Source organism: Macaca nemestrina, chromosome 7, assembly GCF_043159975.1.
Source record: "Macaca nemestrina isolate mMacNem1 chromosome 7, mMacNem.hap1, whole genome shotgun sequence".
In the NCBI taxonomy this organism is placed as follows: Eukaryota; Metazoa; Chordata; class Mammalia; order Primates; family Cercopithecidae; genus Macaca; species Macaca nemestrina.
The window spans coordinates 32,001,758-32,028,569 of NC_092131.1; the positions used below are offsets into that span (position 1 = coordinate 32,001,758).

The window sequence follows — 26,812 nt, forward strand, 5'->3', positions numbered from 1 at the left end:
GATGAAAGGGTGAAGACAAGGTATCTGTCTTTGAGGGAGCTACAGAAAGCAGAACATATGAAAAAAGGAAAAATAAAACAAGGAGGTAGATGGCAGAGTCAGCTGAGGAGGTGAGGAAGGGGCAGCTGGGAAGGATGCACCAAGGCGAGACACTAAAACCCAATCTTGAATGAAAGGCAGGACTTAGGTTCAAGAGGCCTAAGGGCACTCTGCAGAGATGACATGGGTATGCAGGAACAAAGAATGGGAAGCATATGTGGAGCAGTCTGTGCAAAGCGGTGATAGAGTATGAAGAAGGCAGGAGACAGGAGAGAGGTCATATTGCAGAAGGCTTGAATGTCAGAGTCAGGACTCTCAATTTTATCTTGTGGGCACCTGGAAGCCTTCAAAGATTTCAGAAAAATGGGCAGGGTGCAGTGGCTCACGCCTGTAATCCCAGCACTTTGGGAGGCCGAGGTGGACAGATCATGAGGTCAGGAAATCTAGACCATCCTGGCCAACATGGTGAAACCCCGTCTCTACTAAAAATACAAAAAATTAGCTGGGCATGGTGGCGGGCGCCTGTAGCCCCAGCTACTCAGGAGGCTGAAGCAGGGGTATCGCTTGAACCTGGGAGGCAGAGGTTGCAGTGAGCCGAGACCACGCCACTGCACTCCAGCCTGGGTGACAGGGCGAGACTCCGTCTCAAAAAAAGGAAAAAGATTCCAGAAACATGGTTTAAAGAACTACTTTGGAGATGATTTTTAAAAGTTGTTTCCTGGGCCTACTCATGTATTCCTTTAAGAAGAACCAATTTAGACAGTTTGAAAATTTCCACTTGTTCTATGTTCTAGTTAAGTCTTCTTTTTCTTCAAGAACAACCAATTTATACTTGATATTTTTCAAAATATTATCTTTCATCTACTTTTTAAAATTGTACATAGTGTGCACAGTGTTCTCATAATTTTTCAGTCTCTCCTATATCTACTTTTAAAGTCTTTCTCTTATTTTTACTTCTCTTATTTTCTGGCAGAAGTATGTTTATTTTCTTCTTCTGGGTTCCCCTGACCCAAACTAAATAAGATTTTGAACTTCACGAATTTTATTGCTTGCTTTTCACTTTATATTACTTTTCTTCTTAATTTCCTTAAGTCTGTTTTCCTTAGCTTTGTTTTATGGTTCCTTTTCTAACTTCGTGTGATAAAAGCTTACTTCAATTATGACAAATATGTGGCCTATTCACCACTCTCAGCATCTTCCCTGCCTGTGGCAGATGCTACTAACCTATCAAAGCACTCTTTTTTGCTGAACTCAGGGAAGTCCTCACAGGTCTTTCCAAAACAACACCGGGCAATCAGCTGAAGCCAATTTATCTATTGAAGCCAATTTACCATTTGTATCTTGGTTAATTTCTTTTTCATCTTTCAGTATTTTAGTAATGAAAATGATGAAGATTATGAATTTACCTTTGAGTACATCTTTGACTCCCTCCCTCCCTCCTTCCCTTCCTTGACAGATTACCTTTGAGTATATTTTTGCCTGACTTCCTGCCTCCCTCCCTCGCTTCTTCCCTTCCTTCCTTCTTTTTTTTGAAGAGTCTTGCTCTCTTGCCCAGGCTGGAGTGCAGTGGCGCAATCTTGGCTCACTGCAATCTCCACATCCCAGGCTTCAGTGATTCTCGTGCCTCAGCCTCCCGAGTAGCTGGGACCACAGGTGCCATGCCACCACGCCTGGCTAATTTTTGTATATTTTGGTAGAGACGGGGTTCCCCATGTTGGCCTGGTTGGTCTAGATCTGAACTCCTCACCTCCAGTGATCCCCACCTGCCTCGGCCTTCCAAAGTGCTGGGATTACAGGCATGAGCCACTGCGCCCAGCCTTTATATTTAATATCTCATTTTACTGGAAAGTGGTCTGAGAATGAGGCATGTATGATTTCTACTTTTTGAGGATTTGATCGAAACATTCCAGTTTAGAAAACTATTCCACAAGATCTCTGTAGGGCACAAAGTTATAAATCTATTGATTTACTCTTATTAACTAATACCTTTTTGTCCTTATGTTGAGTCTTATTTGCCTAAACTACTGACTATTATTTCTATTCTCTTTTTGTAATTTGTTATTTTAGGTTGAAATCTGTCTTTTCTCTCATCATTTTCATCTTTGTATACTTCTTCCTCAAATTTTTGGCATTTGTCTTTTAGTTTGCAAATTCAGTTTTCTGCAGTGGCCAATTTCTATTTACTGTCTTCAGCCCAATTTTTCACTTAGGTAGTTCTCATCTCTGTGCAATCCTCCCTGACTGCAGGTCCCTTGCTCCTTCTATATGATAGCTTTGTCTAGTTCTCCACACAGATGCTCTCTACTCTTACATTTTGTTAAGAATACACATTAGGTATTTTCTAAAATGTTATTATTTCTTGCTTAAACTCATTCTAGAGGTAAGAAGCCTCTGAATCTTCTCCATGAAGACTTCTTTTTTTTTGGAGACAGAGTCTCTCTCTGTTGCCCAGGCTGGAGTGCAGTGGTGTGATCTTGGCTCACTGCAATCTCTGCCTCCCAGGTTCAAGCGATTCTCCAGCCTCAGCCTCCTGAGTAGCTGGGATTACAGACACGCGCCACCACACCCGGCTAATTTTTTGTATTTTTAGCAGAGATGGGGTTTTACCATGTTGGCCAGGCTGGTCTCGAACTCCTGACCTCATGATCTGCCTGCCTCAGCCTCCCAAAGTGCTGGGATTACAGGCATGAGTCACCGTGCCCAACTGAAGCCTTCTTTTAAGCTATACTACCTATTCCCAGGCCCCAAGATTTTCCAGTATTTGCTCATCCTTAAAGAAGGTCTAAATCTGCCAAGGGCTTATATTTATGGAGAAACTGATGTGGATGGATTCTGTCAGAGGTTAGCATAAATTCCTGCCAAAATCTTTTAAAAAGGGGTTTTCATACTCAGGTGAAGGAGGAGGGAAGTGAGGGGTGGGAAATATCCAGCAGTTATATTACCATTTCAACAACCATTTTAACATCCCAGGAGGCAGGCACGAGAAGTCAGATTTTAATTAAAATTATGCCAGTGTGAATCAGCAAAGGAAGACCCATCATTCCATGGCTCTCATGTAGCTTTCCTCCCCACTAAGACACACACAATCATGCAGCTTTTGATTAGGTGTGGTTGTAGCACCCATGCCTCTGACTGATGTCACTGTCCACACCAAAAGCAACCCCTAGGACTTCCTAATGCACCACTGAGGTCCAAATGAGGAGGGTTAGTAGAAGACAGACAGTCTAAGTGGCAGAGCTCCTGACTGGCGCTCACGTCCTTTCTACCCTCAGGCCCTGCCCCTCAGAGCGAGGGGATATTATTGTCTGCGGTATTCCAGGTTTCCCTTTCATCTCCTAGACTGCACTCTCCCAGAAGACACTATACAAAAGCCCTCCATGTTGATCTTCAATCCAGTCTTCCTGTGCTGCATCTAACAGAAATTCCCCCAGCACCTCTAATATGAGTGGCATTAATTCTTCCTCCATTTAAGTGGTAAAACTGGTATGGAAAAAGAGAGGCGTGAGTGAGTTCCTAAGTGCATACATTGTATTTTCTTCAAAAGCAATATTTTAGGATAATTAACCTGCCATTTGCTGTACAGATAGATGTAGATAAATAGATTGGCAGGGACCTTTGAAATCTGTGATGTACGGGGAAGAGTCTGAGGTAAGCACAGCGGGGGAAATGAGTTCCAGTTTGAGCTCGGCCACTGACCACCTGGGTACCTTGTTGTACTCATATCCCCACAACTATGCCTAGATCCCTTTATCTTCTACCACAAACATTTTATAATTACCTACCTTGGAAATGCATAATGTAGAGAATCCTACATTAAGGATGAATATGTTACAGATTCAACTATGCTTCTTGAAACTGCACATAATAAAAGGCTGGCAGAACATGGTTAACCCACAATATGGTATCTTACATGCTCACCTCAAGAACTTTTGGACAATTATTAAGTCCTAATTACTTTGCCCTGAAATCTTCTCACTTTAATGACTCATGTTAAAAAGATAACATTTTTAAGCTGATATTTATTTTCATATTGTTCTGACATTAATCTCTTAAACATCTTTTACCATATGGCTGACCTCACCAAATGTTCAGGTAACATTAATTGGGATTTGGTGCTACCAGGCTACCCAGTCCTGATGGCTTTCCTCCCTGCTAATCCCTAGCAGCCTTTAACAAACAACCACTGTCCTGGGTGCTGACTCAGAACAGTAGTTACCATCAACTTCCACTCAGGTCACCCTGATGAGAATCACCTAAGGCCTGGGTAAAGAAGGTCATCTCAGCTATTTAAGGAAGAGTACTGCAGTTCAGTCTGTGCTTCTTCAACAGTTTTCTTTCTTCAGAGAAATCTCCCAGGTTACAACAGCTTTGGTCCCACCCTTTCAAATTCATTCAGTCTGAGTTTTGCCCTTGTGCCTGGCAAACTTCAATCTCCTCAGGTTTTTTTCTCCATATTTCCTGGAGAGTATGATTCTGGCTCTGAAAAAAGGTCATTTACAAGGAAGAGACAGTTCAGATGCATGTAGTTGTGTGTAGGCTGTCGTCCTTCTCAGTTCAGCTGACTGCTTGGAAGAAATACCACAAATAGTTTTGAAAGGAGGATCTGAAGCGGGTACTAAATTATGAAGTGTTGCAAACATTGGAGAAGAAAATCAAGAAAGATTATTGGCACTATGAAAATGGTAAAAAAAAAAAAAAATCTAAATCATTCCCTTCACAACTGACAAAAGAGGTTTAGCTAAATGAAATATAAGTGTATGAATTTGAGAACGACAACAAAGAACTGCTGGGACAAGAGAGGCTGAGGAAAATGGCTTGAAAGCATCAGGATTAAAGAGCAAATGTGCTCATAAAAAAGCTTTCAATGGAATAGACAGAAAACAAGTCATTTTGGTTAATTATTCAGTAGGGACACTGGGTTTTGTTTTACAGATGGGAAAATGAAACCTTTAGAGGGAAAGCAACTTGAGTATTATCATAAAGAAACAGGACCCCACTGTTCTGATTCTCAACTCCCTTTGCACCAAAATCCAAGTGACATTCCATCTTTAATGTTCTATTCTTCTCTAAACTCAAAACTCAACCCTCTAGGATGTGGAAACTTTGATGGTCTTGGAAATTGCTTCTATATTTATCTAATGCCAACTTCTGTGCTAGAAGAAGTTTGAAGTTCAACCCAAAAACACACAGCTTGGCATGGTCCAAAGCTCATTACAACTTCTCATTAGTTGTGTCTCTTGAGGCGACTATGGCATTCCTGAGTGTGACTCAGTATCACCAGTCATAACTGAGGGTTCCTGATTAATCTGAACTGAGCCAGAGTAAAGGCCACAGTAAGATCCAAGCAAATGAAGCAACACATCTTGTAGGAAGAAAGTAAAAAATTTACATGAAAATTTCTTGAAATGCCATCTTGCTACTAAGCATAATAGTACCTAACACTGATTTAGCGTGTATTACATACCAGGCACTGTATTTGTGCTTGACATTCATCAATTCATTTAATTATCTTAATAACCCTATGAGGCAGGTACTATTACTATTCCCATTTTAAAATAGGAAACTGAGTCACAGAGACGTTGAGTAACTTGCTATGCTGGCTAGGAACAAGAATTACTTTAGAACAGTGAGAATATATCAACTGATACTCAGGATCCTGATTTCGAGAGCCATGAGAACTTTCTCTAGATTAAAAAAATTACTTCATCAATCCAAATAAAGCATGGGGTTTAGTTCATAGTAATGTGCCAATGACAGTTTCCTAGTATGGTACATTCCTCAAATGCACCACGGCAATGTCAGATGTTAACAATGGAAAAAACACTGGGTAAGTGGTAGGTGGGAATTCTTTGTACTACCCTTACAACTTTTCTGTAAATCTAAAATTAATATAAAATACAGTTTGTTTGTTTGTTTGTTTAAAAAACTTTATCAGGATACTTCATAGGGGGAGCTTTTCATTGTTCAGATGAAAAGCCATGCTATTCTTTTTCCTAAAAGTTAGAAGAATATCTGAAAACACTGGGGTCCTTACAATGCTGTACATTTTACACATAAGTGAGAGAATGTTAAAGTCTTTATTAGTACTAACTTAGCTTCAGAGACTTGTCCTAGAGTTTTAAAGGCAAATTGGAAACTATTTCCTGGAACAACGCCTCACAGCATGCCTTTTGATACCTGGATTATATTACTTAAATTCTGAAGAAATCTCTGCTTTTTCCCCCCCTTCTGTGCATTTTTGATGTTGAGCTGTTTCCGGTTTTCCCACACTCTTGCCTGTCACAAAGAAGAAACCACAAAAATGCTGCAAAGCAAAGTCTGTCCAAAGAGCTGCAGTTCCATCTCAGGAGGCTGTGGAGTTCTCCTGCCAGCAGTGAGTTCAGGGCAGCAGCAAGCAGTGTCTTCAAATGCCCAGCCCTGCTGCCTGGGCCCACCTCTCCACCAGCTAGCCACACAGGCCACCAAGGGCCCTCTGAGGGTACTGGCAATAATCACAGAATCCACAAGGGGCACACTGGCAAACTCAACATTCACATTTGGCTCAAAAATTTTCCCAGTTAACTATGGGCTTTCCAAATCTATGAAGGAGAGTGTGGTTTTAGAATGCATATGATGGTGACCAAGGCTTACTGAGTTCTTACCTAGGCTGGGCCTTACTCTATGTACTTCACACATATTAACTCTGTTAACATTTAGCAACTGACCTAGGAGGTAGATACTCTTACTGTTTTATTTTTACAAATGGAAACATGAGGAAGCTGAGACTAAGAGATTAAGTAACTTGTAACTTGCAGAAGGTGTCACATTAGTACAGTGTGGCCTGAGGATGTGAATCCAGGCAGTCTGGCTGCAGAGGCTGCACACCTAAGGATTTGACTCTACTCTTTCCAGGGTGAGAAGACACACAGTTTCCTTTCTATTTTGCTACTGGCATTCAACCACAAACTGCAGCCTTTCTACTGCCCCTTCCTACTACTCCAGAGAGTTCTGCAGTCATTACAATGCCAGCTCTTCCCAGAACAGGGCTTGGTACTTAGTGGGCACTGAATAAATATTTATTGGATAAATGAATAATGGCAGCAATATAATTAATACAGCCACAAGGGATTGTTTTCTACCTAAATCCAGAATTTGATTTACCATCCAAGGAGGAAAAAACAGTAATGACTTTTTCTATGTTTTAGGATTCTTCTCACAACTAACATTGATCTTCTGAAGGACAAATGAATGAGGAGCCTCAATGACAGCAAGAGAAATATACAAATGTCCACTACACAAAAACACAGCAGGCAATGCCTGCCTCTTCCAGACATCTCTGAAAGTTCCCCAAGTTTAACCTGAAGAAGCGCTGCTAGAACCAACGCTCTTCACCAATCTATTTCTAGTCCACTGGCTAAAAAGTGGCTGGAGGTAGCGTGAAGGATTTTGATGTACAAAAATTTGATTCAGGAAAGAAAACGTCCTTTTGGTGTAAACAGGTAGACTGCAAAAGGTATTAAAAACACCATTGCTACACAGAGCTTGCTGACTAATGTCAATAAGGTTATATCATTCTCCTAGATGAAATCGCAATCCTATATCTTCCAATTCAAATATCTAAAAGTGAACAAACCAAGGGGAAGCAGGGTGTTGAATTCTGTATGAAATTGAAAAGATCTGATTCTGCAGGGCCTGTCCCTCCCACAGGGTGGTGGCCATCTGCTTGTTTCAGTAGTTCCCCGGGAGATTCTAATCTGTAGCCTGCACTGAGAACTAGGGTTAGCCTTTATTTCCCAGCAGGTGTTCTTGTTTCCAGTACTTCAGTACGAATGGTCTTGAAGAGTAACAAATAAAGAGTACTATTAGCTTAGAAATGATAAAACTCAGTAGAAATTGAACAGAAAAAAACTTACTTGGAAGCCCTCTGGGATGTTGCCCTTCTGAGCACTTGTTTGTGGTTGGGTGGGGGTTTGGGGACCAGGGAGGCGCAAGAACTTGGAGGTGGTACTGCTTTTTGTGGCAGAGTGGTTGGCTTCTGGCCACTAGCTGTGGCACTAGAAATTCTACAATCTGCACCATTATTCATTGTCCATAAATTGGAGTTAGGTAGTGTCTGGCTGCCAAAGATCGCCTACAAAAAAAAAAAAAAAAAAAGGAAAAAAAATGATCGATGGACATCACCTTCACAACCCATTTACTTTATTAACTAGTCTGTAATCCTGTCAAGGGGCAAAAAGAAAAGGAAAACTGTTATTTTTTTTTTTTTAAAGGAGAAACTTCTCTAATGTTGCCAGTGCAGCTCTGGATTCACAGAAGGGGAATATTTTGAAGCAGAGAGCTGAAATGGTCTTGTTGAAAGTACACTGGGCTAGGAATCAGGGCACCTGGGACACTAACTGTTGGCCCACATGCGTGAATTAGAAAAGCATTTGATCTCTCTCATTGCAGTTTCCATAATTGTTAAATTCAACACGTTTTTAAATAATGTCTCTTTCGAGGCGTGAAGTACTAGAAATAGAGCACAGAATAAAACTGTCTTGCAGCTTAACTTGATTCCTGCCCACTTCAAAACTCTGAGCTCCTCTAGAAAGTTTGCAGGCAGGAGGCAAGGGGAGGAGTCAGCGTGGCTAGGGCATGGTGAACAAATACAGAAAGATGAGGCTGCCACAGGAACCATGAGCCAGGCCTGGTTATAATCTTTAGGGCTAGTTTAGAATTCTAGCCTAGAAACACTTTGTTGACCTAAAGATTAACATAAGATTTTACATTTGAAAGCACTTTCAAAGTAAAATTACTATACAAATGTTTGTTATATGAATACAATCGACACAAGGATATTTTTGCTCAGAGGGTAAGCCTATAAATAAATAAAGACCTAAATATCACCATCTAAACATCACAAATGCCAACATATATAATTAGGATGTAAAAGTATACTTCCTTCAAGTAGACGCTTAAAAAGTTCTTACAACTTATCTCATTAAAAATAGTCTTTTGGTGTCTCAATTTTGTTACTAGTCTTTCAATACTGCTTTCAACATGCATTGTAAAAACTTTAAATGAGAAATAATATTAAGAGAAAAATAACATCATTGACAAAATACCTAGTAATTTTTATTAAAGAAATTTCTGGCAATTGATTTCCATTTGTACATACAACATGTAAAGGACTCATGGCGAGGCATGAGGAAATAATATGAGATGCTCTTAGGAAATATTCATCTTCTAGACAGAATTTGCTAGTATTATTTTTGCCCTTTATGAATTTTATTTTTTCAGATTTAAAAGATGAACTGGGTACCTTTAGTAAAATGTTAACCAACCCTTCTATACGCATGACTTAAAATGTCTCATTTTCAGGAAAATGTGTCAAAGGTCCTAGGCTAAGTAGATATGAGAGGGGGGTCCAGGGGTCTTGTGTGGAGTAAATGTGTTTGACTGAAATGCTTGACAAAGAACAAAGAGATTTCAGAGTTAAAGGGTCTGAGCATTTTCAATTGGACCAATCTGACTGAGATGTCCCCAACCTGTGTAAACCACCTGAGGGAGAAACTGAAGAGCTACAATTTTTCTCCATCTCTGATCCACAGAAGAGCAACAAAGACAAAGCCAGGTGCAGTGGCTCACGCCTGTAATCCTAGCACTTTGGGAGGCTGAGACATGTGGATCACTTGAGGTCAGGAGTTCGAGACCAGCATGGCCAACATGGCAAAACCCCGTCTTTACAAAAAATACAAAAATTCGCTACACGTGGTGGCACACGCCTGTAGTCCCAGCAACTCAAGAGGCTGAGGTGGGAGAATCCTTTGAGCCAGGGAGGTGAAGGTTGCAATGGGTGAAGCACCACTGCACTCCAGCCTTGGTGACAGAGACCCTGTCTCAAAAAAGTGGGGGGGGAAGAGGAACAAAGACAGATCCAAGGCCGCAGGCAAAGCCAGGAAGGAAGCACTGTTGAGCGTGTACTCATGGGGAGGTTTCCGGATGGTCCAAGAGAATCAAGGAGCCCTGACCCCGCTCACGCAGGCCTCCTCAGGACAAGCAACCAAAGCTTCCGGCAGGAGGCAGCCTTCTGGGACAGAGTCTACAACAAACCCTTTCTTTGCAGTTCCTGTTTCCATATTTGAGGGCCTTAAAATCTGTGCGAGAAACTCAACTGGAAGTAAAGAGGGACACAGGAACAGGCTGCCCCAGGCTTCTATTTTCACCACTACATCCTAATAATTGAGGTTAGGTGTAAGGAGTGTTTGAAAAGTGCCTCATTCAAGATGGGAAGAGACCAAAAATCAGAGTGAGGGCTGAAGAGTTCTACATTGAGCCATCCATAAAGAAATTCCCTGGGTGAGTAGTAGAGGAGGGGAAAAAAAATGTTAGTTAAGAGCTCTTGGAAATCAAAATATTCTTTATTAAATTATATATTTAATGTTGTAAGGGAACTGCCATTGAATAGAACATCTATTCAATAAATGTTGCCATGGTGACAACTATATTTTTTCAAATTCATCATTTTTCCCCCCAAATCTGGAACACGTAAATACAAATGAAATAATGAGTGAAAATAGCAGGTTCAGAACAGTTTTAGTGAGCTCCTATTTTTTTTAAAAAGAATACATACACACCATATCTATCTATCTATATATATGTACACACACACTCTCCTAGTATCTGCACAAAACAATTCAAGAAGGATACACAAAAAAACTGGTAGCCTTCAGGGAGAATTGGTTAGCTAGGGGTCCAGGTAGGAGGGAGACTAACTTTTTACTGTATATCATTTGTATCTTTTGAATTTTATACTATGTGCATATAGTTATTTATTACAAAAATAAACTGTTCAAAAGACAAAAGAAGTAATTCCGATAACATTTAAGGAGGTAATAAATTATCTGTAACTACAAATCAAGATACCCAAGTGACACCCAAGTTTTAACCAGCTGGGTATAGGATTCCTACTGGATTGGGCTAAAGAAGGAATTAACTGTTCAGCACTGGCTACAAAAGCAGATTAGGTCATCAGTGAAAGGCAGAGAGACCCAGAGTAAATGGAAAAGACATAGCTTGTGGTCAAATGTACCTCAGCTCAAATGTAGGCCTTGTCACTTAAAAGTGGGTGATCTTTTCAAGTTAACTTCTCAGCTTCAGCTTTCTCATAAGCTGTTGAAATTACTTCACCTTTAGAAGATGAGGAGCTTAATTAAAAAAAAATTACTTCATTGGATTTTTGGAAGTCAAATGAAGATCATGTAGGTAACCTTAGCCTAGGCATTCAATAAGAATTTCTTGAAATAAAGCAAAGACCTAGGCACACAGCAGGCACTCAACAAATGTTCCATTCCTTCCCAAACTTTCACCTACCTCAGTTCTACTGAGAAACTAAAGGAGGGAATGACGGGGAAGTCCACCTATCAGTAATCCTTGGTGAATGGTAGTTGCTTATGCATTTCTTCAACATATTTTTCCAGACTTATGACACTCACTAGTTGTGAAAGCAAATTCTTAAAACGAAAACATATGTTTAGGCTCCCCAGATCATATTTACTCAATTCTCTCTGGCAGAAATAATCTTTTCCTCTTCTGAATGCTTAGAAAAATGTATTTGTATGACTCATCACAGTACATTCGACTGTGTATTATAGCCATTTACGTGTGTACTTTTTCTCCCTTCTGGGTGATTCACACTGGAAATGGCTGAATTTATATATGATTAATTTTAGTTTCCCCTACAGTGACTAGTACAAAGATGCTTAATAAATGGGAAAAAACAAACAAACAAACAAACAAAAAAACCCAACCCCAACTATTCATCCTTGTTTAGCAAAAACTAAATTCTTACACAACAAAATAGGTAAATGTGTATTTAAATTCAGATGTAATCTTGTAAAAGGACCATTTTCTGGACTTCGAACAGTGCCTAGGGTGTTGTTTGTGTCCATCTCATACTCAACTACAAAATATGTTAGCCCTTCTGCAGATCTCCAACAAAAACAACTTCACACCTTCCTAAATGCAGAATTTGTGGTAGGACCTTAGATACTGATGTTTTATATAAGACTAGTTTTCACTTCGAACAATAAAATAAAATAATTTAGAAGAACTTACTGCCTAGGAAACTGCCACTTGCCTGGATACAACTGCTTCTTCCTTTCTTCTTAATATTACTACTCTGATTTTGTTTGGGTCATAATGTTTGCCCAGCTAAAGAAAACATATTTCTAAATCTCTCTTTTACCTAGGGATAACACATGATACACGTTCTGGACAATGAGATGGAAACAGAAGTTTCTGGTTTTGGGGAAACAGAAGTGTTTGGGAAAGCTCTTTAAAGGGCGGACTCAGCTGGTGCACATCTTGTGTCCTTCCATGTTCCCTGTTCTTCCCACCTAGAACACGGATATCTAGCAAGAGGTGGACAGGCATAGGGTGAAAGTTACTTGCTAAGGATTGCAGAGAATAAAGACAGAAGGAGCATGGGTTTCTGATGGCACCATGAAGTCTGCAAGAGCCTATTTCTAGATTTCTAACTATGTGGGAAAAAAGCCCCTCTAACTTAATTAAACTACTGATGGGAGAGAGGGTCCTGTTACAAGCAGTCAAACGGAATCTTAACTGATACTAGAAATAATTCTCCATCTACCACAGATTCAAGCTTGCCTAAGCCTCAATACAACAAACATGTACTGCATCTCAGAAGGCAGATACTCTTTCCAAATGCAGTAAAAGGCCTCTAGGTTGTGACTTGTGGTTTGGTGATTATACTGTAATACACTGAACGGATAATGAAATGATTATAATTGCATACCATCTGAAACTCCAAAGAGTCGGTAATGTAGACAAGTCCCCAGGTGTTTCACCAAAGCCAGGGCTAAGTGGGATGGGATTAAAGCAATCAAAGCTGGTAAGAAGAAACCCAGGAACACACTCAGGCAATGTTAAAAGCAGACATAAAATGGTTGTGTGTAAACTAGCAGCAGAAATCAGCCTCTCCAGCACCCCGAGAGCCCTGTACTGGCCCCAATCCTACAGCCCCACCAACTGAATTGCTCCATCATGTGAATTGTTCTGTCCTGATATTCATTCATAAAAGGGCAGAAGAATTATATGAAGTTCTCTCTAACAATTTGTAAGAAACATGAGGTTTCGATACACAATATTAACAACAAAGGCATAGGAGCTGCACTATCATTAGTCAATGTCCTGGGAACGAGAAAGCTGTGTAAGCACTGGCCTCCACTCAAGACCTAGTCAACATACACTCAGCATATACATGACTCTTGCTTCTTTGCTGGGTGTGGGAAACAGCCATGCTACAGCAAGAAGACTCAGAGAAAAACCACAGTTTGAGGGTTGGCTTGGCCCCAGGCAAAAGACTGGAAAGGCCCTCCTTCTCCCACAACAGAAGGGTGCTCATGGGTGGGAAGGGAAAATTTCTGATGGACAGAACACAGACTGCAACTTGGAAGGTTCCGGGGAAGCAAGATCTGGGCTCTCTTACTAGAAAGATAATAGTGTTTAGACATTAAATTCTGGGAGGATTTTTTTTTAAATTCCTTCCAGAAAAACACTCCTTTTAGCCTTCACTCAGGCTTCTTGGTGGTAAAGCAGAGCTGGATGCCTCTTCGTAGTGAAATAATTCTGTAAATTCATTTTTTTGAGAAAGAAGGGGGATAAAGTAGGCAAATGCTACTCTCTATTTGCGTAGGTTAATGTCTCTTTGTGACCCTTTTACTCTAATTTCAGACGAGCAAATATTTCTATGCAGTATTCTCCCCACGGTAGATTGTGTCCCAATTTGAATAAAATTCCCATAACATATACAAAGACACTTATTGTCTGTTTCTCTCTGGAAGATAAACTATTGAGATGGTACATTTTCTTGAGCATGTAAGTTACTAATCACTCACCTTCCTACAATCAGGCCAAGACTGTTCAGAGCAAAGAACACACCCCGACTTTTATGCAACCCTGTGATGCTGTAAAAACCTTGGGGCCAAGGTGAGAATGAGAGTAACTGTTTCTATTTTGGCAAAAGTAAGCTTCCAAAAGGCCTTTGTCTCACACTGTATGGAGTTCTTGGCTGTCTTCCATTCACAATGTTTGTCAGCTGGGACAAGACTGGGGGCTGAGCAAGAGAAACAGTGCAACTTTTCTGGTGCTGTTATAAAGCACTGAGCAGTACTATGACCCCAGTAGGAATGGGGCAGCAATCCAGAAGTTGCTACTCTTCATATAGAGAGACCAAGTACACAAATACCTGAGACAGGACATGGAACTGTCAAAGACGTCGAAAGCCTTCCGACATATCCTCTCATTTCTAAAACCAATTACGAAGCTCCCCCTCCTTTAGTGAGTAGGAAAGGAGGTTCTTACTACCTCAAATGACCTACTCTTAAGGATAGAAAGACAGATGCTTACCTGGACAGAAAAATTTCGAAACTATTATTCACTAACCAACTGAGATCAGTGTGATTCTTCAGAGAGTCCCTAAACTAACTGTACTTGCCAATATTTAAGAAACAATGAAGATAATTACAACTAGATATTCAAATATACTCAAAATTGAGCTTGGACTGGTGTGTGACATGACCACATAGTGTAGCTATGACACAGCTGGCTAAGACTAGGGCTGCAGTTCATGACCACAAAAGCCAGTGAAACCAAATTGCCCTAAGACATCACATGGGTGACCTTCCCTCATTAGCAGTCACACCTTCATCTAGCCGCAAAACCAGTCAGACACTGATTGATGTTCTGATGCAAATTCAGACTCAGATGACCATAGATTCTGCTTTGCTTTACATTTCTTTCGTATCTCCTTCAATGCCCAGCACTGTTTGGTCACACACACATACATACAAAGGCTGGCAGACTGACATTTTTCTTTTTGAAACAAATTTCTTTAATAAATTTTCATTAGAAGTGTTAAAAATGATTTATAATTCTGTTCTCAGAGGTTAGTAACCTGTTAACACTTAGATGTTTTTCTATGTATATACAAATGTATTTTCTATGTGTATGTATGTTTTTCTGTGTGCTGACAAAAAATGGAATCATATGACACCTGATGTTTTGGAGCCTATTTTTATTTCATTCAAATACCTATTCTGACCATTTTTCCCTAACTATAAAGGTAGACCTAGACTGCTGCTTTTAATGGCATTTTTCCTACTATGGTTTATTATACTTAACCAATCATCAATGCTATAAATTGACACACTGAGGTACATCTATATTTGAAGCTATGGAAATATGTAAATATGTTCACAATGATTCTTCTTTTTTTTTTTTTTTGAGATGGAGTCTCACTCTGTCACCAGGCTGGAGTGCAATGGCGTGATCTCGGCTCACTGCAACCTCCAACTTCCCGGTTCAAGCAATTCTCCTGCCTCAGCCTCCCAAGTAGCTGGGATTACAGGCATGCGCCACTATGCCCAGCTAATTTTTGTATTTTTTTTAGTAGAGACGGGGTTTCACCGTGTTGGCCAGGATGGTCTCAAACTCCTGACTTTGTGATCCGTCCGCCTTGGCCTCCCAAAGTGCTGGGATTACAGGCGTGAGCCACCACACCTGGCCCACAATAGATTTTTGAGTTAAAAAAAAAAATAGGCCGGGCGCGGTGGCTCACACCTGTAATCCCAGCACTTTGGGAGGCTGAGGCAGGTGGGTCATGAGGTCAGGAGATCAAGACCATTCTGGCTAACACAGTGAAACCCTGTTTCTACTAAAAATACAAAAAATTAGCCGGGTGTTGTGGTGGGCACCTGTAGTCCCGGTTACTCGGGAGGCTGAGGCAGGAGAATGGTGTGAACCCGGGAGACGGAGCTTTCAATGAGCCGAGATCACGCCACTTACACTCCAGCCTGGGTGACAGAGTAAGACTCTGTCTCAAAAAAAAAAAAAAATTGCCCCCCCATATCTTTTTATTTTTTTCTTTTTCTCCACAAATAGAAAAGCACCCCCAAAATCTTATACTTCCATTTTGAAACACCATGTGTATGTGTGCACGCACACACACACAGGCATATATATACACACACAATCAGGTTGTTACCAATTTATTTTGCTTTTTAAGAATAGTGTTGTGATAAACATCATGTTAGCTATACCTTTTCACATATGCTGGATCATTTCCTTAAAATAATTTCCTTAAAGTAAAATAGCTAGATCAGAAATCTCTTTCTTCTTCTGTTTCAAAACTTTTTCATATATATTCCCAAATTGCTCTCAGGCAAGGTTGTACCAATTTATATTTCATCAGTATGTTTGAAAGGAATCAATTTACTTATCATTCCTTTGATTACTATGAGAAAAACAGCTTGCACCTGATGAAAAGCTAGCTCACAATTGATGCTAATGCTGTTTCTTGTCCTTTTTACGTTTGTAAGATATTTATGCCTTTGGACAAACATGTCAATAATCTACACAGAAATTATTCTAAAGAATAACCATTTAGGCCAGGCGTGGTGGCCCACACCTGTAATCCCAACACTTTGGGAGGCTGAGGCGGGTGGATCACGAGGTCAGGAGATCGAGACCATCCTGGCTAACACAGTGAAACCCCGTGTCTACTAAGTAATACAAAAAAATAGCTGGGCGTGGTGGCACGCACCTGTAGTCCCAACTACTCAGGAGGCTGAGGCAGGAGAATGGTGTGAACTCGGGAGGCAGAGCTTGCAGTGAGCCCAGATCGAGCCACTGCACTCCAGCCTGGGCAACACAGTGAGACTCCGTCTTAAAAAAAAAAAAATTTAATCCTAGTATTAATCATTCTTTTTATTCTTTCTTCTCATAGCTCTCTCTAGTAATTCTGAACAAATTAATTTGCATACCATATTTAATTGTTCAAGTATTAGTTTTAAAAATGTAGCTAATTAATACTTAATGAGCCTTGAGCTTCTCCTAAGATACTTTCTTTGATATCATTTTAATCAATTTCTGTTTCTGGCATGGGAGGTTTAAGTAAAATCCCCAAGTTGAAATCATAATGCTATGTATATTTACAGTTAAAAATAATACATAAGAGATATTTGCGTATCCATGTTCATTGATGTATTATTCACAATAGCCAAGATGTAAAAGGAACCTAAATGTCCATCAACGAATGAATGGAAAAAGAAAATGTGTTATGTAGTACCCACAAAAATTAAAAATAAAAAAGTAAAAAAAGAAAAAACGTGGTATGTATATGTGTACACACACACAATGAAATGCTATTCAGCCTTAAAAAAGAAGGGAATCCTGTCATACACATGGGTGAATCTTGAAGACATTATGCTAAGTAAAATAACCTAATCACAAAATCATTCCACTTAGCATGAGGTAGTGAAACTCACAGAAAGTAGAATGGTGATTGTCAGAGGCTGGATGGGAAAGAGGAAAACAGGGAGTTGTTCAACGAGTACGGTTTCAGTCATGCGACATGAAAAAGTTCTGGAGATCTGTGGTACAGTATGCATACAGTTAACAATACTATACTGTATACATAAAAATTGTTAAGAGGGTACATTTATATGTTTTCTACCTAAATGAAAAAAAAAAAGGTGATACACAATTATAAGAGCAACAAACTTTTGACTTTTTTTTTTTTGAGATGGAGTTTTGCCCTTGTTGTGCAGGCTGGAGTGCAATGGCCACAATCTTGGCTCACCGCAACCTCCGCCTCCCGCGTTCAAGTGATTCTCCTGCCTCAGCCTTCTGAGTAGCTGGGATTACAGGCATGCACCACCATGCCTGGCTAATTTTTTGTATTTTTAGTAGAGACGGGGTTTCTCCATGTTGGTCAGGCAGTTCTTGAACTCCCAACCTCAGGTGATTTGCCCGTCTCAGCCTCCCAAAGTGCTGGGATTGCAGGTGTGAGCCACCACACCTGGCCTTTTATTGGCCTTTTATTGACCTTTTACCATGGGTCTGGCATTGCTTTAAGTGCTTTATCTTATCTCATTTATCCCTCCCAATCATATGACCTGTGTCTCCTCATCATCACCATTTACAGAAGAAGAAACCAAGGCACAAAACATGTTAGGATATTTGTTCATAATTGAAGAGGTACTGAGTAGTAAGCTGGGATTCAAACCCATGGAGTATGATTTAAGAACCCCGCTATACTATGCTGCCTTTCTTATTTATGTTATACTGATTCCCTTTTAAAGCAAACATATCTAAAGCAAATTTATTTAAATCACATCTCTTTTCTAAAGAAACCTAGCAATGTGTCCAGTTTCCACCAGATGTATATAAAGGACAAATTTCATTCACCTTGCTGCAAGATCATTCTCTTTCTTGAGGAGGAAAGGAAAGGCTGAAAAAATATGACTGTCTGTAAACAAATGTTTGTCACTTATTGTTAAAGTGGAAGTGTGAGTATGCAGAAAGACAACCTCAAAGGATCAGCCATGACCCCAGATAGAAAGCTCAACTGGCTAAAGAAAGATAGTTCTGCTTCATTTTCAATTGTGTGTTTTATCTTTCATTTGTTAGTACTTATAATAAATTATTTGTATATCAGGGCCTCATTTTCCTAATGGGTCTGTATCTTACGTGTCCTGATTACTAAAATGAAATAATTAGTCAAAGGCAATCTCTAAGTTTCCTTTACAACTTTGAGGTTATAAACATCTAACTTGTCTCTGTCTTCAAATGTATAATTTGTTTTGTTTGGCCCAGGATCTCACATGGTTGGTCTACTGTGCATATCTTGCACAGACCTTACTGTCATGTATTCATTAAGTACTTTTCCCCTGGCTGCCACCATTTCAGATGGATGGATTGAAGTCTTTCATCATCTCACACAAAGTTACTGCTGAGAGTCCCTCATATACCTACAGACAAACAGAAACCAACCACAGGCCAAGGAGTGAGGGAAGAGAACGAAACTGGTCACCAGACGGCTGCAGCAAATTCACGGGATCACATTGCACAACAAACAAGATGAATCCTGAGCGGTTAATATGTGAACAGTTGCCTCTTCACACCCACAACCAAGCAGAGTTCTGAATCTTAATTGATTACACTGACCCTTTTTTTTTTTTTTTTTTTAAAGATTTGTGTATACAAGAGTATATAGCAGTGCAGCAGCAATAATGCTGGAATGCCTTATCTGACTGGTAAGTGTGTAAACGAAAAAGAAAATGAAGAGTCAATTCTGTCGTGGGGGAGGACGGTAGAGTGGAAAGGGGCTTTGGAAGTCCTCTGACCTGGTATGAATATTATCTCCACAATTAGGCAGCTGTGTGATCTTGGCTAAGTTACTCAAACTCTTTGAACATGGATTTCCTCATCAGTGGAATGGAGATAAGACTACATCTGGTGCACAGGAAGCATTCACTGTATGTTCTTTTTCCTCTAAGATTCCAGAAGAATATTCCCCTAGCAGCAGCTTAGAAAGCAACATGATGATAACCAGGGGACTTATGTTACGATCAGTAATAACTTAACACAATGAACGAAAGTCAGTATTGAACAATACACTAAGACCAGACTTATATGGTATTGAAAAAGCAAGCATAGGCTGGAGGCGGTGGCTCATGCCTGTAATCCCAGCACTTTGGGAGGATGAGGAGGGCGGATCACGAGGTCAGGAGATCGAGACCATCCTGGCTAACACGGTCAGACCTCGTCTCTACTAAAAATACAAAAAATTAGCCAGGCATGGTGGCAGGCACCTGTAGTCCCAGCTACTGGGGAGGCTGAGGCAGGGGAATGGCATGAACCGGGGAGGCAGAGCTTGCATTGAGCAGAGATCACGCTACTGCACTCCAGTCTGGGCGACAGAGCAAGACTCTGTCTCAAAAAAAAAAAAAAAAGAAAAAGAAAAAGCAAGCATAGTATGAATTAAGCGTTTAACATGTCATCTGTGGTAGTCACATTTGTAGACACCTGTCACGTTTCCTGTTGGTCTTCTGAAAAACACCTATCACAGAAATAAAATTAAAATAGTATTACCAGTAACAGTGTTGAAAGGACAAAATAAAAATTAGAAAACTCATTCCTATATTATTAATAACACAGAATTAATAACAACCCATACAAATGCTCCTAATACCCAAACCTCTAGAACAAATGTCAGGATACTGACATGGGTTGTTAGGTGCTAATCCTATTACTTAATAAAAGTACAAGGGAGGATAAAGTATGGGCATTTCCAAGATTGTCAAGCCCAAGAACATCTTAGTAAGATATTTCTTTCATTAAGAATTGAGGTAATTGGGATAACATCTAGGCCTAAGTTCAGGAAAACTTCTCTTTTGAGATGGTGCTTATGAATAGTAGGAGACTAGTGAAGACACCTGAGAAGAACTTTTCAAACATAGTTTCATAGAAGTCAATAAATACTTGTTGGCTAGGTATGGTGGCTCATGCCTGTAATTCCAGCACTTTGGGAGGCCGAGATGGGTGGATCACAAGGTCAAGAGTTCAAGACTAGCCTGGCCACTATGGTGAAAACCCCATCTCTACTAAAAATACAAAAATTAGCCTGGCGTGGTGGCCTATAGTCCTAGCTACTCAGGAGGCTGAGGCAGGAGAGAATTGCTTGAACCTGGGAGGCAGAGGCTGCAGTGAGCCAAGATTGCACCATTATACTCCAGCCTGGGCAACAGAGTGAGACTCTGTTTCAAAAAAAAAAAAAAAGTACTTGTTGAATGTATAAATTGCAAGTTAAAATTTATGTAATAGTACTTATAGTTGCTGTTTATTGAATGCCTTATTAGTAGGAGGCAGCATATAGCATAATAGCCAGGAGCTTGGATGCTGCAGGCTGACAGACCTGGGTTCAAATCCCAGTTCTACCAGTTATTACTTATGTGACATTGAGAAAGTTACATAAATGATACTATGCTTTTTCATCTGTGAAATGAGGCTAATAAGAGGGCAGCTTTTGTAAAGATCCACTGAGATAATACAAAAAAAAAATGGCCACTTTGGTGCTTGACATATGGGAATATCAATATCACATCCTGAGAACTACAATCGTGATACCACACAGGTATATATCATCATCTCCAAATTAGAGATAAGGGAAATGAGGTTCTAAAAGTTTGAATAACCTGAGTCATGGACTAGATAGGGCCAAGACTTAAGCTGTGGGTTATCTGACTCGAAAGCCTGTCAAGAGTGGCCTATTTCCAAAACAACTGAATGCAGTATTATTTCAGGTATTTTCTATGTATTTTCATTAAATAAGAATGAAACAGTTTGGCTTGGCAAAACCCACTAAATCAAGTGGTCCTAGGAAAATCAATAATAACTAAAAGCTAGACACTAAGTATGAGTTCCTGCTAAAAGTCAAGTGGAAAAATAAAATAGAACAAAAGAACCAACCAACCAACCAAAAAAACAAAGAAACAATAGGTTATGACATTAAGTTCTGGAGTCAATATGCTCCAGAACTTACACACACACACACACACACACACACACACACACACACACACACACACTCCTCCCCTCTCATGCCCCCAGTCCAATCTTCCTCTCTGATACACTATTATAAAGATGTATCAAGACACCTCCTGCATGGCTAGACTGGTCGCCTGCTCTTTGTGCCACACTGAGGAGCTAGCATGTTATTGCCGGCTGCTTGGAAAAAGACAGAGTGCCTGCTGAATTTCTCTTTCTTTCCCCTCCTCCACAACACAAACACACAGCAGCTGAAGGCTTGGCGAAACAGAATTCATTCCTGCAGGAGGAGGCAGAATTTTTTTAGACAGATGCAATGAACTTTTAAGAGCGAAATAACAAGACACGGTTCGGTTTACATGGGAATCCTTTCCACACCTGTGGGATTGCACATATACACAGATAGCATTAGCAAAAAGCTTGTTACACACTGCACTCAAGATGTTACCAGCAAACTGAAAGACCTCTTGATATGAACACTGAGCTGCTCCCAGTCCTGCCTGTTATAGGAACATTAGTTTCTGCTAGGATTATTGAATCCAGATTAGTTTGGTAAACTTGGGCATGGTGGGAAGCGAGAAGTAAAGAACAGATGGGGCAGAAGGATGAGAGAAACTTAGGATGCACAGTTTTCTCCTACCTGGAGTTATTTACTAATGTTGAAAATTAAGTCTACTAAAAATTGAAGGGGTTTGGAAAAAGACCGGAACCAGTGAAGAATTAAGATGTATTTAAAATCTCTCCTTTCTCCCATTATTGTTAAAGGAAACTTCGGCAATTCTGTGTTGGCCGTCAAAATGTCCTTAATTTTTCTGCTTTTGGGGCTCCTTTTCACTGTGGATGAGGCAGAGAAGAGAGTGGGAGGGAAGGAAGCAGGGAGTGGGTTGGGAGCAGAAGTTTAACAAAGGATCACTTTAACAGAAACTACTGAGTAATCGCTCTGTCCTGCGCCAAGAATAACATCAGCTCAATGTCTGCAATTAGAATCAGGTCAGTCGGGCCTCACAGCCAGTGCAGCCCTCCTCACAGACCCCAGCATGGAGAGCTACTCATGCTGATGTCACCAGTAGTCACTGTTGCCCAAGAAAGTCCCCGACTCAGCTGAAAGAAAAGGTTTTTTTGCCTTCTCCTTCAGGGGCAGGAAGCCAGCAGGAGAAGGAAGATGGAATTAGACAGAAGACATGTATTGGGCTGTATCAATCTGTAACAGATTTGTTTGACCTTTCCTAACTCTTGAGATTCTGTACTTCCCGCAACTATCCTGAAATTCTTTTTTTTTTTTTTTTTTTTTTGAGACAGAGTCTCAATCTGTCATCCAGGCTGCAGTGCAGTGGCGCCATCTTGGCTCACTGCAACCTCCGCCTCCCGGGTTCAAGTGATTCTCCTGCCTCAGCCTCCTGAGTAGCTGGGATTATAGGCATGTGCTACCATGCCCGGCTAATTTTTGTATTTTTAGTAGAGACGGGGTTTCACCATATTGGTCAGGCTGGTCTCGAACTCCTGACCTCATGATCCACCTGCCTCGGCCTCCCAAAGTGCTGGGATTACAGCCACGCCTGGTGCTGAAATTCATTTTTAAATGAGTTAACATGTACAGAGAACCTGGAATAGTGCTTGGAACACAGCAAGTGCTTAAGTGGTGGCCATTATTAAAACAAAAAGGGAGAACTCTGCCTATTCATTAGGTTATTCCAAACCTAATGAATCAGAAATGGGATGGAGGAACAATTGTTTTAACAAGCGCTTCAAATGGTTCTGTTACTCTAGTCTAGGGGTCTGCACACTAGGACCTACAGGCTGTTGCCTGTTTTTGTACATAAAGTTTTGTTGAAAGACAGCCACACTCATTCATTTACATATTGTTTATGGCTGTTTTCACTCTATCATGGCAGAGCTGAGTAGTTGCAACAGAGATGCTATAGCCTGCAAGGCCTAAAATATTTACTATCTGGCTATTTACAGAAAAAGTTTGCTGACCTCTGCTCTGACTTAAAACAATGTTTTTCAAACTGCTGGTTTTACCATCAAGGTGTAAAAGCTCAATTTTGTCTTATTCTGTTTATTATGCCTTCTATCATATGGACTGGATCACACCAATTTTCTTATATCTCTGTTCCCGAAAACTTCTGGCATTGGCTCTGGGTGACTTTCCTCTCTCACTCCCATGTCACAGGATCAGTCTTTTGCAGGGGTGGATTAAGTGTATGACAACTGCTAGATTTATGAGTGCAGTGCTATACTGAGATGAAGATCAAAGCTCATTCCCCATGAATACTGAGAGATGTCCATTTCCAAACTCACATCTTGAATCAGAGTTTAAGCAGAAATTAACACCTTCAATAAGCTGGATATCTAAGTGTTCTGATTGGAGGGCGAAAAGAATGGAGAACTTCCTATGTATACAATGAGAGAAAGGCTGCATGAACTTTTCCCAGACATTAATAGGAGATTACTATGTTAAAGGTGCTGTTCATAAACATAATATAATATGATATAATATAAATACAAGGCCTCCTTTAACATCCTGTTCCATAAACAGGCCTCTTTTATGGATGAATGTTAGGTAAATCAGATTTCAATTCTATCCACTGCTTTCAAACAGGCAGTTAATCACACTGTTAGTTATACCAAAGGCTCCCTACGCTTTAGAAAAAGGAATCCAAAGTGCAAGGAGTTCATTAGAAAAGTACCATTGCTATCTAAAGGGTAACCCAAGGACAGAAATACAGAATATTGAGAATGTAAACCATGCTTCAATCAACAATTCAGTGACAATTATAACGGTCAGATCCAGCACAGCTAAGCTACAAAGGCATAAAATCTAGTAGGGTTTTGCTTCCACTGTGGAATGATTCTAAGTACCCTCTGAAATAAAGTACTCTAAGTTTCTACATATTCTTCCTGTTAGAATATTTAATATCTTATTTGTTATTTTATTAGTTATAAACTCTTGAAGCTAATGGAATTTAGTTACTTTAGCTCTCTCCTATAGTCCCAGAAACTTCACCCTTACTCATTTTTCCCTAAATCAGCTGTGGTTTAGAAAAACAGGTTTGGGGTGTGGGGGAGAAGAAATAAAATAATGTTATACACATATATACAATTATAATGAATGATTTTCTGTTTGCTCTCCAGGAGAACGAGAGAACTTCCTTCTTGGGAGTTCTGCCTCCTCCCTAAAACAGATATCCTGACAGATTCTGAAAAACATAATTTCTATATACTTCATAATTCAGTGAAACTAAACCAGTATAATCCTCAGTGAAAAGAAATTCCACACAAGAACAGTAGTACAGTACTCTGAATTTTCAAAGGAATGTGAGTTGCTGGAAGCTAATCAAAAGTATGAGAGAGACTTAAAAATGAAGCAGTTTCTAAAAGTGAAAATCAACAAAACTGCCTCTCCTTCCCCAGTCATCCTCCATTTCAAGGTTCTGAAGCATGGTTTAAAGGGTATCAACTGTCCAGATTCATTAGAGCCAGAGATTTTTTTTTCTAACTTTTAGGCTCAGGGACACATGGTCAGGTTTGTTATAAAGGTAAATGGCGTGTTGCAGGGGATTGGTGCACAAATTATTTTGTCGCTCAGGTAATGAGCCAAGGACCTGATAAGTAGTTTTTTGATCCTCAGCCTATACAGTGATACTTCCACTATCCAGTATCTGATTAAGTTGGCATTCTCAAGTACTCTGAATGACAGGGAGTTTAAAGCTTAAAAAGCTTTCAGAAATTTAAGAACGCAGATTAAAAAACAACAACAATAACAACAACGAAGACACACATTTGTATCTGGAATTGTGAAAATGTAAACTGGCTTAAATGCTTCTGCTATCCCCAAGATTTTCCAAATGAAGAAAATTTTACATGACAGGAAGTGATGTGGTGATTACAATGAGATGCTATACTCTTATGCTTTCCAGATTAAGAAATCTTATTTTTCTCCAGTAAAAATGGTCTAAAGAACTACTTTGCAAACGCTGGCACTTACAATTTCTCAATTATGATGAATTAACATAATGTACAGAGTACTCTACCTCAGGTAAAGATGATCAAGTGATGAACTATGTTGAAATAATAAAATGACATTTTATTATGGGTGGTAGTTGAAAAGATAAGACAGAATATAATGATAATTGTTTTACTTAGAGGAAAAAACCTTTGGGAAATGCTGCTTTAGTCTTTGAGTAAATAATAATTTTGCACAAACTCATGCATACTATGTACTACATTTTTATAAGAAAAAAATGATCAGGAGATCAAACTGATAAAAAGTTATTTCTTCACATAACCAAATGTCAGAAAAGCTTATAGAATCAGTACTAATTCATTCCAATAACTCCACTGTAGAACACAGTAACTCTTCTTTTTTTTTTTTTTTTTTTTTTGAGACGGAGTCTCGCTCTGTCGCCCAGGCTGGAGTGCAGTGGCGCAATCTCCACTCACTGCAAGCTCTGCCTCCCAGGTTCACGCCATTCTCCTGCCTCAGCCTCCCGTGTAGCTGGGACTACAGGCTCCCACCACTGCACCCGGCTAATTTTTGTATTTTTAGTAGAGACGGGGTTTCTCCTTGTTAGCCAGGATGGTCTCGATTTCCTGACCTTGTGATTCCCCCGTCTCGGCCTCCCAAAGTGCTGGGATTACAGGCGTGAGCCACCGCGCCAGGCCCATAGTAACTATTCTAATGATGATCCTGAGTCACCAAGAAAAATTTAAATCCTGAAGTTTTGGTGAGATCATCCTTTCTCTACAATTGGGGCCATACTAATATACTAGTGCTATATACTTATATAGCTCCCTCATTCGGGAGTTTCTGGCATTTTATAGACAATGAGTAGCAAATCAACATCTCCCTACACATAAGTTCCACAACAGCGAGGATTTTTGTGTGTACAGTCACCTTATAGCCCCACTGTTTAAACAGTGCCTAGTACACAATACATACACAGTAAACATTTGTTGAATGAACAGCCATCATTTACAGATGACCTGAATGCTAACATATGTCCATTTCCATTTTCCAGAAGAACTTACAGCTTATTTATTCCTTGAAAATCTTGTTAGATAATGAGTAATATCACACATGTATGCCAAGTATATCAAGGCAAGAAAGTAGAACACTTAGAAATAAAGATGTTTAAAATGCTAGCTTTCAGGTATCTTAGAATCAGACCCCATGGGAGGTTACTAAACTAAGATCATGCAACAGAAAGGGTAAACACCACAATAGAGGTTTTTGTATAAGAGCATTCAAATGGAAAAAAAAAAAAAAACAAAAAACACATGTCAAACACTGGTTAAGCATCACTTTCAGGCAAAGCCAGTGTTATGGCTCCAGAACATTTTTTCCCCAAGAGTAGACTCCCCATGAGCTGTCCAAGCCAGGGTGGCACGGGGTTGGAAAACT

General features: G+C 40.0%; 1 protein-coding gene across 18 annotated transcripts in view; it reads right to left on the minus strand.

The window, feature by feature from the left end:
* LOC105495767 (tubulin tyrosine ligase like 5) overlaps nucleotides 1-26,812 on the minus strand; it is a 291,082-nt gene that overhangs the window by 66,920 nt on the left and 197,350 nt on the right. For 12 of the 18 annotated variants that reach the window (XM_011765497.3, XM_011765495.3, XM_011765492.3 and 9 more), the window contains one exon: nucleotides 7,932-8,149. The exons of 5 other annotated variants lie outside the window; for them this stretch is intronic. In XM_011765497.3, coding sequence (XP_011763799.2) covers nucleotides 7,932-8,149 — 218 coding nt within the window. Of the gene's footprint in view, nucleotides 1-7,931; nucleotides 8,150-26,812 lie in introns of those variants that run through there. One more of the 18 variants, XR_011625699.1, reaches the window with a different exon arrangement.